This window comes from Mesoplodon bidens, assembly GCF_964165515.1.
Source record: "Mesoplodon bidens genome assembly, chromosome: 19".
NCBI lineage: Eukaryota > Metazoa > Chordata > Mammalia > Artiodactyla > Ziphiidae > Mesoplodon > Mesoplodon bidens.
Window position 1 is genome coordinate 38,845,829 of NC_138179.1, and position 13,436 is coordinate 38,859,264.

The window sequence follows — 13,436 nt, forward strand, 5'->3', positions numbered from 1 at the left end:
GTTGATCTGGAACTTTCTGCCTAGAACCCAGTGATCTTTCTCCCATCTTCTGTCTCCTGTATCACTTGAGAGGACTCAGATGACCCTGTCCCCTTCTATCTACGTGGACCCTTCCTTTCTTTGGAGCCTTCTTCTCTGACCACCCACCATTGAGAAGCACCCTACAGGCATGAGAGGACTTGAAATTTTGAATGTTATCACCCAGCACAGGAGGGTAGGTGGTAGAAGAGTGTAAACTGTATTGGCTAATAGTTATTTTGGATACCAATTATCCATATTATTCCTGTATTTTATTACTAGATAGCCATTAATTTTCATTTTGGCATCTGAACTCATGCTCTCTGACTTTAAACCTGCTTTTAGAGAGAAGCCCACTTCTCTCTGGGCCTTCGTTAGTGTGTTTTAACTTCAATGGCTCACCAAATCATTGGGCAACAAGGTTGATAGTAACAACTAAGCAGGTGGAACTCCTGAAACAATCTCAAAAAGATGACACAGGACACAGTGTTTCAAAATTTGTACATTGTTTACTTTAAGCAACAGTCCAGGATTGTGAAGTACAACACACATTTTAAGGATGAGACTTTCTTTCATGGTCAAGCACCAGCATCATGCACACAGCTTCAAGTTATCTAAGAAGAGCACTGCCCCCGGGGCGGGGGGTGGTGGTGGATCCCTTCACCAGGAAGTCCCACTTCCATGTGGTCCCCACCCCTGCTTCACCACCTGGAATTCAGTCAGTCTGAGTGTACAGCGAAGCCTTCCTCTGCGTGGGAGCAGCAGGCTTTGCTCAGCCAGTCAAGTTAGTATCTGGCTTAAATATTTCTTAAGGTTCAGAAATAAAAGGCAGTTGTTTTTTTTGTTTTTTTTTGCTTTGCAGGCAGCAAGGCATGGGGCGCAGGCCTCTGTCGCTCCACATGGCACAGGAAGATGCTTTTTGCAACGGGCACTGACAAGTTAGGGCAACACCAGGTAGGTTCAGCATCAAGACAACCTTGTTTGGGGGCCTGAAGGGACAGCGCCTGTGGACTGTTTACTGGTCTGTCCGATCCAGGCTTGGTAAACCCTAGTAAAGCTGACAAGAAAAGGGTTTTAAAAACCTCAGTAAAAAAGATCCTCTAACACATTTGAAACCAATTTATCTGTTCTTAAAAACACCGTACTAAGTGTCACAAAGCTTTCCCTCCAATCTACTACTAGAAAACACTCATGCCAAGGCCTATAGACCCAGAGGAATCAGGACAGACAGAGAACCTGTTCTTCCAAAAAAAAAAAAAAAAAACACAGCAGTACATAAAGTGCTTCTTTTTTAATGAAACAAATCCAAAACATGTACAGTCAGGCTCAAGTTGTGCAGTTCACAAGCATGGAGAAAACAAAGAAACGAAACGACAAGAGTTCAGGGCAGACGGAGCTAACCCAGGACGAGGCTGGACTTGCCACCAGGGGGGTTTCTCCGGGATGGCACGGGCGCCGGTGCCACTGGGCTGGGCACAGGGGCTGCGGGCACAGGCTTCTCCTCGCTCTGCCCCAGGCTGGCCTGCACGTCTGTGTCTACGTTTTCTAGGAAAACAGAAGGAAATTAAGGCTAATAACTATTCCCAGTGAAGATGAAGAGTCTAAGTTTTTTGGCTTTTGGTCCCCCCCCCACCCCCGTACGCGGGCCTCTCACTGTTGTGGCCTCTCCCATTGCGGAGCACAGGCTCCGGACGCGCAGGCTCAGCGGCCATGGCTCACGGGCCCAGCCGCTCCACGGCATGTGGGATCTTCCCGGACCGGGGCATGAACCCGTGTCCGCTGCATAGGCAGGCGGACTCTCAACCACTGTGCCACCAGGGAAGCCCTGGGGTTTTTTTTTTTGAGGATGGTTCAGATCATACCTAGAGCTATAAAGAAGAAACCAACAATTAATTACCAACCATCTGGCAGCCACTATCCAGAATTAACCACTGTTAATGTTTTGCCATATTTGTTCCCAGATCATTTTCTGTGTACGTTCTTTTCTAAATTACAGAAATATATGAAGACATAAATATTTTAAATGAGAACGTTACAGATAAGCTCTAGGTCCATCTTCCCTGGTGGTCCAGTGGTTAAGACTCCGTGTCCCCAGTGCAGGGGGCCCGTCACAATATCTGGTCAGAGAACTAGATCCCACACACGTGCCGCAGCTAAAACCTCTAGGTCCCTGACCACCGCTCCACCTCTATGTGGGTCTCCTCTCCCTATACACAGAGGCCCTACTACTAGTTGTGCGCATTCCTCTAGTCCATTTGTTTATGTATATTTTGTGTATTTTATTTCCAGCAAATTACATAGAATAGTGTTTTTGTTGTATTTAACATAAATAATATCAATTTCTTTTTTTTTTTTTTAACTTTTGGACATTTACCCCCACTTACACACATGGTCATGATTCCCCTTGCTTAATTAATTGCTTTATATTATGTACAGAGTATATATATGATTAAGCCTCTACCAATAGCAAAAAATTGAAACGAATCCAACCATTCCAAAACTGTAATGCGCACACTCTGGAACGTGTGCCCATGGGGACACGAGCTGTCATCTTCAATTTGAACAGATTACACACCACCTTCCCCAGTGGCTGTAGAAATTCTACCCCACTGCCCGTGTCAGAGTATGCTCTCCCCACATCTTTCCATTTCCACCACTTGATGACCATCTCACCTTAATATTTGCCGAACTGATGGGTGAAAAATATTTTTAAATTCCTGTTATATGTTACATTTTCATGATTAATGGGTGAGGTTGATTTTTCTTTTAAACCATACAATATCCAGTTGTACAGACATTTATTAAAGAATCTACCTCCCCGCTACTGATTTGTAATATATTAACCCAGTCACTCCCATCATGTTAACCCGGCACTTTCCACATTAAAGTCTTAAGAATTCGTGTATTATGATCCAATATCCTAGATATTGCTTGATTGATTCCCTGACTGATTTGTGAAATTCCCAACAAGCATATATCCTTAAACAGGTAGATTCCATTGATCCAAAGTCAAGAGTGACTGCAAAAGAAAAAACGCTACGGACTCCCCCAGTGGCGCAGTGGTTAAGAATCCATCTGCCTAATGCAGGGGACACAGGTTCGAACCCTGGTCCAGGAAGATCCCACATGCTATGGAGCAACTAAACCCGTGTGCCACAACTACTGAAGCCTGCGCACCTAGAGCCTGTGCTCTGCAACAAGAGAAGCTACCGCAATGAGAAGCCCGCGCACCGCAACTAGAGAAAGCCCACGCGCAGCAACGAAGACCCAACACAGCCAAAAATAAATAAATGAATAAACTTTTAAAAATAAATAAATAAACTTCCTGGACCTTTTCCCTCTTTCTTCAAGATTTCCAAAGTCCTCCCTGTAGCCATTCCTGTATTTAATTACCCAAAAGATGATGGCAATGTATCCAAACAAAGTATGTTTTATTTCAACTGAGCAGAACGGCTTGGCTTTGCAGTGAAATTGCCAACAGAACTGGGGTCAACCTTTACTCACCAGACCTGTACTGAATGATTATGCCCTTGTCATTTTATGACAAATGAACTGAAAGTAGAAGCAGTCAGGAACACAGACAGAATAATCAGGTGGCAAAACTGGTGATCATTTGAAAAAAAAAGGAAGGACTTACACTATACAACTGCATGTGCTATTCACCTCAAGGATCTATAACACTGAGCTGGGGGTGAGGGAGAGAATTATTAGCAAATGACTTATCTTTTCCTAACTTCAGGGCTCTCACTTCTCTGGGCTCCCCAAATTTCTAGTTATATCCATTGGCCAAAATTATGGAAAGATTAGCTGATTCTTGCTAAAGAAGGTCTGACATTGGAAGTACCTCAGAATATGAAAAGCAGCAGAATCAAAAAGCCTAGATTTTCTTTACCTCTAGAACAATCTTTTTAAATGGAACAAGTTGGACAGGAACAATAACTAATACACGTTCAGTCCAGTGAGAACCTAATCTGTCCGTGGAGGGAAAACCCAGGTAATGCTCACAATGGTTCAGAAGATTCTCCTCCCGTCATGCCCAACAAGAAACAATGAGAGGACAGAAGGGGAATGTGATTCTTGTTAAACATTTCTGCTTCCCTGGAAGATTGACTCGCAAAACGTAATGGCAGAAAAAGGCCTTGAGGAAGCGGCTTCATCCTCCTAGATCAGAGCGCCCTGTGACGGCTGCATGTCAGTCAACTTTAACCTGACCGCTACTGGCCGACATGCGTAAACCTCTCATCACACGCGCACCGGCAGTTCTCTGGCACTTGTTGAAGAAGTGCCAATAAGTACTTCAAAGGTTTTAAATAATTAAATGATGACAGCTCATTTCCACATGTAATTGGTGATATGGGTGCTAAATGAAAACTTCACCGGCCCGCTAAGTCATCATTCACGAGATCACAGGGTTATAGCACCTCAGTATAAAATCAAATTTTTTAAATTGAATGCTGAGGGCTGACTTGAAATGTTAGAAACTTTTACTAAAAAGCTCTCATTGAGTGTAACAAATACCAACCTGATTAACGCCCGTCTGTTCTTAAAGGATTCTCCAGTGGTTTTCCTTTCTAGTAAGTTTCTAGCATTGCTCTCACTGCTGGCCGATACCAAATGTGGCCACGCTTGCTAGCTTTCCAGTTTCATTTTGCTTTCCTCTCCGGGGTAAAGCCAGGTTCACTCCCCAGTCTCCTTCCCCAAGACATGACTTGAATACAAATTCCAGTCTATTCTGACATTTACAGAACCAGAAATTGTGATACTTTGTCAGAAGTACTCACCATGAACATCACCTTCTCCCTGGACCTGGAAAAGAAAAAAATTAACAATTTACTTCAGATTTTAATTTTGCCACACACAAAGAAAACAGAGTTCAGAGAAGCTACTGTCTATTTGAAGCCAAATGTGAAGTTTTCTTTTGATGTAGTCAAGTTCAGGGTCACGCTGCCATTACAATACACAACCTTTATTCAACCTGGGACAATGCTACACAGAAATGCTGCTGGACAAACTGTCCCAGTGCCAGTAACATGCCCAAAACACCAAAAAACCTTAACATTTACGCTGATGACCTAATATCAATTAGCATTTCAGAGGATCTTTTATCAGAACAGGAAATTGGTAAACCTGTCCTTCCACTCCCCCCCTCCTTTCTCCTAATCTAGCTGTTGAAGGGCCTCCATCAATTCCAAAGCCTTTCTACAGGTCTCCCCACACCCAGATGGCTGATGCCTCCATGTGCTCTGAGGTCCCTACTTGGGGGGACATCCTATCAGGCTTTCCAAACACACACCTGGGGCTCACAGGCCGTGATCACCTGCAGACAAAGAATGGTAACACCATGGTATACAGCCTCCTGGAGTTCAGCTCAAAACAACTGGGCAACATTTGCCAACAACTAAAACAGTCCTTGAGCTCAGATATGCTACTATGTGTGAGATACACAGGGAGTACGAGTGATCCAGTTTCAAAAATCAATACTGAAGGACAGAGACTAATCCTAATGGTAGCAGAGACATACAAACAGACCAAGATTCCCATTAACTCACCTTTCTGACTGACTGTCAATCTTCCATCACCAGTATGGTTAGTCCCTTTCCTAACTACCTCTATGTAAAACTCCAGTGGCAGGTCTCAGTACAATGGGGGGTGGTGCAGGGCAGGTGGAATTAACTTCTAAACTGTATAAACCTCAAAGCCTGTCTTTCCCCCCATATTGTCACACTGACCTTCAGATCTAAGAAGTCTCCAGGGCTTGCTTCAGAAGAGTTACTTCTCTGGGGTCCAGATGACTCAGAATCTTCCCGGTCACCGCAAGACTTGGCACCTGAATCAAAATATACTTTAAGGAATACAATGGAAAGACCTAAAGCAAAACACTATTTAATTAGTTAGTCTCATACTACAACACGAGCTAACAGCGTTAGGGGGTGACAGCTTAACAATGCTACAGAGGGGCTAAATAACCCAGCCTGACGGTTGTCCTTATTCTGATCCGTTACCCAGACTCCCAGCATTTCCCATTTCTTAGTCCCCGTCTCTCCTCCCATGACAAGCTTTAATTGTTGTCTCTCATGATTAAGCTAGATTTTACTCATCAGCACAAAACCAGCTGTGGTGGTTCTGCTGGGTCCGTCCCTTTGACCAGGGATCACGGATACTAGCAGTACCTGCCGACTTGGCCCAGGAAGGGGGATTTTCCTCAGGTGTCCCAAAGATGCTAGAGGCCATTTTGTTCCGCCTCACAGGTTGTTCTGTTGGTTCATCAAAACCTAATGAAAAATTGGATCCACCACCTGGAGGCCGCAAAACCCTAGGAATGATGGCAAAACAATGATTTCAGATCAGATCAAAACATTTCTTGGCACACTTCTTTTCAAACACCTTTCATTTCTCTCAACCACTCATTCCACCTACTCCCCCCACCACACACACACAAAAGAGAGCTGCTAATGGGAAAATTAGGAATTGATTTCATCGTGGTATAAATTCAGTGCTGGATGTTAAGGTATGAAATCCCACTCTGTAGTATCTGTGGCGAGCTTGTGCATCACACACAAGGCAGCTGACACGGCCTGAAAGTACCCACGGCAGGCTGGTCGGCATCCCATTTTCAGAAAAGGCAGAAACCTAATGGATGTTGTCTATTGGGCTCAGCTGGACACATGTGCAAAGAAGTTTAGAAGCACATCTTATTATTTATTTTAAGAAAAACTGTTCGGGGGACTTCCCCGGTGGTCCAGTGGTAAAGAACCCACCTTCCAATGCAGCGGACTCGGGTTCAATCCCTGGTCAGGGAACTAAGATCCCATATGCCCCATAGCATAGCCAAAAAAAAAAAAAAAAAAAAAAAAAAAAGTTCCATTTTTATTTTCAACGAAAATTTTAAAATGGAAGAATATACATATAAAAGTTGACCAATTTAGAAGCCCAAGGAAAGCTGGTAATAGTCTCTCCCATCTTAGCATGACTCACAAGCCCTGTTTATACACTTGTACCTCACTATTCTCACTAATCATCATGAGTGATCAGCCACAGGGAGAAAGTCAATGAGAAATTTAGGACTCCATGGCATGCTGTAGATCCATGCACCTTTAGATACCATCTACAGCTTTTTTGTTTGACAAGGAAATACAGCACATTCACATTTCCAAATCTTCTTGACACAGGTTGACCAGTTTGTCCCCTCTGTGGAAAAAAACTCAATTGAATTTGTGCCGTCACCACTCGAAACATAGAAAACGGAGATGGTTTCATGGAAAGATTTTCTAACTACAGATTCACTTCCTTTATTGGTGAGCAGAGTGGTCTATTTTTCTATTAAATCATTTTGAGTAAGAAACATTTTTCTAGGAAGGTGTCCATTTCATTCAAGTTTCCAAATACGATTGTCATTTGTAAACTCAGCTCCGCAAGTTTTCAAACATAAGGTCTTTCTAGTTCACTGATTTCCAGCTTTTCATTACAACACAGATAACAAAGTCTGTGTGACATGTTCCTCTGAAGTTTGATAAGATGTGCTTTATGGCTTGATATGTGGTCAATTTTGTAAATCTTCTATATGTGCTTGAAAAGAATGTGTATCTGCCAATATTCTTTGTGTCTACCAGATAAAGCCTGTTAACTGAGTTGTTCACATCTACTGATGATTAAATATGGTTTATCAATTACTGAGATTTCTGTTATCAACTTCTACTACAATAGGGGTTTTGTCAGTTTCTCCTCAGGACTCTGTCAAGACAGAGTTCTCTCTCAAAAAGACCACCACTGGGGAACCGCACTTCCACTGCAGGGGACATGGGTTCAATCCCTGATCGGGGAACTAAGATCCTGCAAGCCACACGGTGCAGGGGGAAATAAAAAAAGACCACCACTGCAGTATTTTATTTAGTTTGGTAGGGAGAACTGCATTGGGTTAACTGGCTAGTCATTTTGATTAAAGAAACAAAATATATATTCTTAACGCACTTCATTTACCAAAATAAATTCCAGCTAGGTCAAATATTTCAATTTAAAGCGTAAAACAAAAATATTGGAAGAAAACATGTACGAATATGGTCCTAGTCTTAAAAAAAAGGGCTTTCCTTCAAAGCACAAGATGAAAGCCAGAAACCATGAAAAATTGACAGATTAAACTTGGCAAAAATACACATTTGACAAAGGGTAATATAAATGCTTTTAAAAATAATTTTAAAAATCGAGAGAAAAATGGACAAAAGGTAAACAGACAATTAAAAAATATGGATCACGTCTAAACATTGAAAATTCAAATTCACAAGCAAATAAATGAAATTTAAAACAAAAGGATATATTTTTTGCTTATTAGGCTGGTAAAGATGAAAAAAATGCCAATTTCCAGCATGAATTAAAGTGTGAGAATATAAATTTGCACAAACTTTCTAAAGAACATTCTGATAAAACGTATCAAATGTTTAAGTTTGCATCTTATATGAACCAGCGTTTCTACTTCCAGAAGTTATCCTAAGTAGATAATTAGACATATGTACAAGAATACTTGCAGACGTAGGCTTGGTTACACCTAAGCAGAACACAAGGAAATCGAGATAAACTTCGCCTCTCAACCATATCTAGTTCTTACCATCTTCTCCAACCCAGTCAGGCCACTTTCTTCACTGTTCTGTGAACTGTTCTGGCTTATCTCCACCTTGGAGTATTTGCTCCCATATTTCCTCCTGCCCAGAGCACTCTCCACCCTTTCCTTGGCTATTTCAAAATCCAGCCCATTTCTTAAACCTCCACCTCATCTATGAAGCCCTCCATGACCTTGAAGAATGACAAGTAGAACACTGAGAGGAAAGCATGTTAGACACCCTCCTTCTGGTCACCAGCTCTTTCTGTAAAGGGCCAAATAGTAAATATTTTTGGCTTGTGGTTCATTTGGTCTTTTGCAACTGTTTAGCTCCATCACATAGCACAAAGGCAGCCATAGACAACAGAAAAACGAATGAGTGCAGCTATGTTCCAATAAAACTTTATTTCTGGACACTGAAATTTGATTTTCATGTCCTTTTCACAAGTCATGAAAGATTCTTCTTCTTGCCTTTTTCAACCATTTATCAATGTAAAAATCAGGTGCCAGCTGGGCTTGGCCCTCCCTCCTCTATCTAGTTCAGCAAATAGCCTCATTTTTTAAGAGAATGAAGTCAGGCCCTGAGAAGTTCTAAATAAATTGCCCAGCATTAGTTAAGTAACAGAGATGGGGCCAAATCCCAAATCCTCTCTCCCTGACAGGCACATAAGACATGCTCAAAGTGCTGAAATAGGGGAACCACTCTAATGACATTTTTCTCTTTAAACTACCTACCTATGTGGTTGGTGCTTTGATTGCTTTTCTTGTTTTCTAGCCTTAGACTGAAGCTATTTCTTATATACGTCCTCTAGCATCCTCCCCTAAATCTAATATTCGTGTCTGTGTCCATAATAAAATTTAGTACTCAATTTATACTAAACTAAAATGTCATTATTTTCCCCATGGGGGCAGGGAAGACCCGCTTTTATAACATGTAAGACATTAAAAACCCCACTGTTTCTAAGTCTCAAATATTAAATATCCACTTAGATTAAATTCATTATATGAATTAAGATAAATGTGTTCAGGCATACCTCTTATAAAGATAATTTTAGGTTTGCTAATTATATTGTTTAAATAATAATTAAAGGTATGTTATAAATTCTTAATAGTCATTCTCTTATGTTAAAGTTGGAAGTGACTACGTTTTTATCATTTGTACCTCAAATCAACAGACACCTGAAATACTATAATCAAAATTAACCTGCTTCAGGGAATAACCTGGTGGTCCAGTGGTTAGGGCTCCACGCTTCCACAGGATGAGGCACAGTTTGGGGAACTAAGATCCCAAAACAAAAAACAAAATTAACTTGCTTCACTGGCATCCCCTTCATTCCCTGGAGATTAGACTGATTTTTTTTCCTTACTATCATAATTAAATTCTCATGAATTATTTCAGCAAGATGAAAATCTTCAGAACCCTAATGGGCCAGGAAATATTTTTTTGGCTTAAAAAAAAAAAAAGACACTAGAACCCAATCACCAGCTTAAAAAGAAAGTCAAAGCTCTGACCGGACCAACTTTTTAAAGGTCTGTGTTCCTCTTGCAATAGCAGGTACTACCTACTCCGATGACGTCAGTGTTGGAGAGCCCATTTGTAACAGCAGTACATCCCCAAACAAAGGATTTGGATCATAAGACTGAAATTATTTCAATTTTATTTTTTAAGATCCTGCTGTTTTTTCTGAACTACGCATATGACTAGGTCAGGATTACACATCCGAGGCTCAACAAAAATGTGTCCATGTACTGTGGATAGCAATTTTCAAAAAATTACTTTTTCTTTCTTCTCTCTTTAAGTCCCCGAGTTCCTCTATGATCTTTGCAGGTCATTCCCTCCCTATCGAACTAAATTTATAATGTGTTTATGGAGCCAGGAAAATGTTACTGGAGAAAAGAAGTTTAAGAGAATTAGGTAAGATTCTACAAGAAGGAAAGGCAGGAAGTAAATAAAAGGACAATGCTACAGTCTTGAGATTACAATACTGGAGGGAAACTGATGACAACAGGCGAATTAAAACATTTATTTTGCAGACCCAAAAGTCATTTATGTCTCACATTTCAAAGATACACATCAAAAAGCTAGTGTGAGGATTCATTTGACCTGGTTACTTAAATTCTTTATGAAGCACTAAACTGCACTCAACCCCAAAGGATAAAACCTCAGATTTTTTAATATAATGTGTAAATTTTCACATTCCAATCACTACAGTATGACCAGCATAAAGTTGGCCTCATAGCACAAAATGAAAAACCGAGGTTCAATTTGTTCCAGTGTCCTCTGAAAAAAAAATGATCTCACTGGAAGGATGACAACAGAAGAGGGAGTGACCAGTGTTTTCGTAGGTCTATCCTACTCAAGTTCCCCTTCCTCCCAGTAACACACTAATTTAGTTTTTTAAATCTTTCCCATTCTTTTCTACATATTGAAAGGGAAAGGAATGAGTTGAAAAGGAATGTCATTTCCAACACTCCCTCCTAAGACTCACTGCTGAGGCCTGCTTTTTGTCCCCAAGGACTCCAACCCTTGTGAGACACTGCTATTTCACGGCTGTCTTCTTAGCCCCACAAAATGGCTCCCTTTGTGCCACTTGCCCAGGACCCCAAGGCTGGCCACACATGACTTCAGGTCATGATCAATGAAGAAGAGATGCTCAGAAAAAGTGGAATCTAAGCTTCCTCCACGCCTTGAGCAGGATCCCTGAGATGCCTGTATCCCACCTTAAAGAACAGCGTGCATGCACTTAGCCGAGACAATGTAGACATCTACCACCGCATCCAAACCCTTCCACCAAGTTAGGCAAGGGCTTGGAAAAGGGACCCTCCCAGTCCAAACACCGTGCCCAGGGCCCCCTTCCCCAAATACAGTGGCATGAGTGGCCAGAAAGGCCCCGGCTACGCAGGTGGAGATAGTACGGAAGAGACAATGGATGTCTCCGGCCCCGCCCAAGAACGGGAAACCTCCTCCAGCAGGGGAATCGCGGCCAGAGGTGAACTCATTTTGCATACGTCAAAGGGGGAAGCGAAAGAGGTGGGTTCCAAACACCGAGGTCCGAAGGTCTGAGCGCAGAAAACCCACTCGGAACGACTCGCTCCCCCCACCCCCGTTCGGAGGTGGGCGCGGGAGGGGAAGGAGCAGGGGTCTTTCCTTTGTTAGCAGAGGGGAGGCACTTCGCGGAGGGCTGACGGCTGGGTCCTGAACGGGGGTGAGGGTCGCGACGACCAGCCCCGCCCGAACACAAATGCCACCTGACGGGCGGACCCGAGTGGGTAGGAGCCCGCCGGGCCGATCGCTGCGGCTGCAGGATCTGACCGCCACGCCGGGCGCGGGGCCACCACCTGCCCCGGGCCAGAGGCACGAGCGCGTGGGCGGGGGTGGGACAATAGGGCCGGATCAAGGTGCCCCGCGGGCTGCCCGGGCACCCGGGGCCCAAGACCACCGCCCTGGGGCCGAGCCAGCCACGCCGCAAAAGGGAGAAAGCGAACCCTCTCGGCACGTCCCGACTAACGAAAACCCGCCGCGCTGCGAGCGCGAGCGGCCACGGCCCTCCCCAGCCCCTAGCTCCGGGGAAGGAATGAATGGAAGAGGAGCAGGAATCGGGCGGGGCCGGCGCGTCAGGTTCGCCGGCGGCACAAAGGCGGAGCCGGTGGCAGAGCCCCACCGCTCGGCCGAGCGCGAGAGCAGCGCCCCGGGCACGTTACCGCCATCGACCTGCCTCCAGACCCGCCTGGCCCCCTGGGCAGCGGCCCTCCAGCCCCCGAGCCCCCGAGCCTCACCGGGAGCTATTCCTGCTGTTGGGGTCGACGCCCTTGAAGGTGGTGGTGGTGGTCATGGCGCCGAGGAGCGAGGTAGGCTGGCGCGGGAGCGGAGCGCTGAAAGGGTCAGGTCTGAGGAGCGTAGAGTACCACCGCAGCCCAGAGCCGGCGACCGCTGCAAAAGCCTCCACCGCTGTTTGCCAGCCGGACCGCAGCCTTTATAGGGCTCACAAACCCCGCCCCCGCCCCGGCGGCATTGACCAATTCAAACGGGCCTCTTCACTCCTATTGGCTTCCTGGAGTGCCAAGCATCCTGCGGCTTCACGACGGGCTGAGGCGGCCCCTGCTCAGCCTAAACCCACCCTCTTCCTGGTCAGGGAAGGTCTAGGGAAGCTTCCCCTCCCCCACCCTCAAATCTCGGAGATGATTGGACAAAGGACAAACCTGCCCCGCGCTCGGTACAAGTTGTGCTCGCTGTCACTTAAAAAAGTTACCTTGATAGAAGGAAAAGCTCGCTCTGGGCGAGTTGGAATCCGCAAGCCGAGGGCACGTTTATCTTTACCATTCATTTATTTGCCTTACTCATCGAGGGTAGCAAGGGCATGCTCCTCAAGGGATGAAAATTACTGCTACAAATTGACGTCTATTGAATATCTACTATGTGTCCTATTTGGAAACCTGACGGTCCCAAAGCTGTAGCACTATGAATCAGCAACAGAAAGCACACAAAGATGATCCCTTCTAAAAGGACTGGAAATCCTTTACATTTTAATGTTACAATTTAGCTGTAACGTGTTGTGCATGCACTAGACCAAAATTACAGTCGTTCCGATTTGAGGGCCTGTTCTTAAGGCTGGTTAATGCCTGGCCTCGGGGAATGGCCACATCCCTTGCTACTAAGACCATGGGAGTAGCCCAGGCCTCTGCAGCTGTTTATAACCATTAAGTCATGACTCTTCCACCTGTCTGGGTAAATCTATCCCTGCAACAAATGCAGACACACTTGGAGGGCTCAGGAATGACTGTTTAAAAGACCGTAATAGCAAAGTCTTGGGCAAACAAGAGGGAAGGC

The 13,436-nt window shown here is 44.3% G+C and overlaps 1 protein-coding gene across 1 annotated transcript; it reads right to left on the reverse strand.

The window, feature by feature from the left end:
- Positions 1-1,294: 1,294 nt before the first annotated feature.
- Positions 1,295-12,565, reverse strand: JPT1 (Jupiter microtubule associated homolog 1). Its single transcript, XM_081220368.1, has 5 exons — positions 12,386-12,565; positions 6,189-6,331; positions 5,748-5,845; positions 4,800-4,824; positions 1,295-1,563 (listed from the first exon to the last, which is right to left on the reverse strand). The coding sequence occupies exons 1-5, from the start codon at positions 12,439-12,441 to the stop codon at positions 1,415-1,417; spliced, it is 471 nt and encodes a 156-aa protein (XP_081076494.1). The 5' UTR covers positions 12,442-12,565; the 3' UTR covers positions 1,295-1,414.
- Positions 12,566-13,436: the final 871 nt, after the last annotated feature.

Bases quoted from the DNA above. Each gene is read 5' to 3' on its own strand.
- JPT1 (XM_081220368.1), bottom strand. From the start codon at position 12,441: ATGACCACCACCACCACCTTCAAGGGCGTCGACCCCAACAGCAGGAAT. The intron at 5,846-6,188 runs GTACTGCTAGTA...ATTTTGATTCAG, and splicing joins TTCCTGGGCCAAGTCGGCAG to GTGCCAAGTCTTGCGGTGAC. The intron at 1,564-4,799 runs GTGAGTACTTCT...CTGTTTTCCTAG, and splicing joins GGGAGAAGGTGATGTTCATG to AAAACGTAGACACAGACGTG.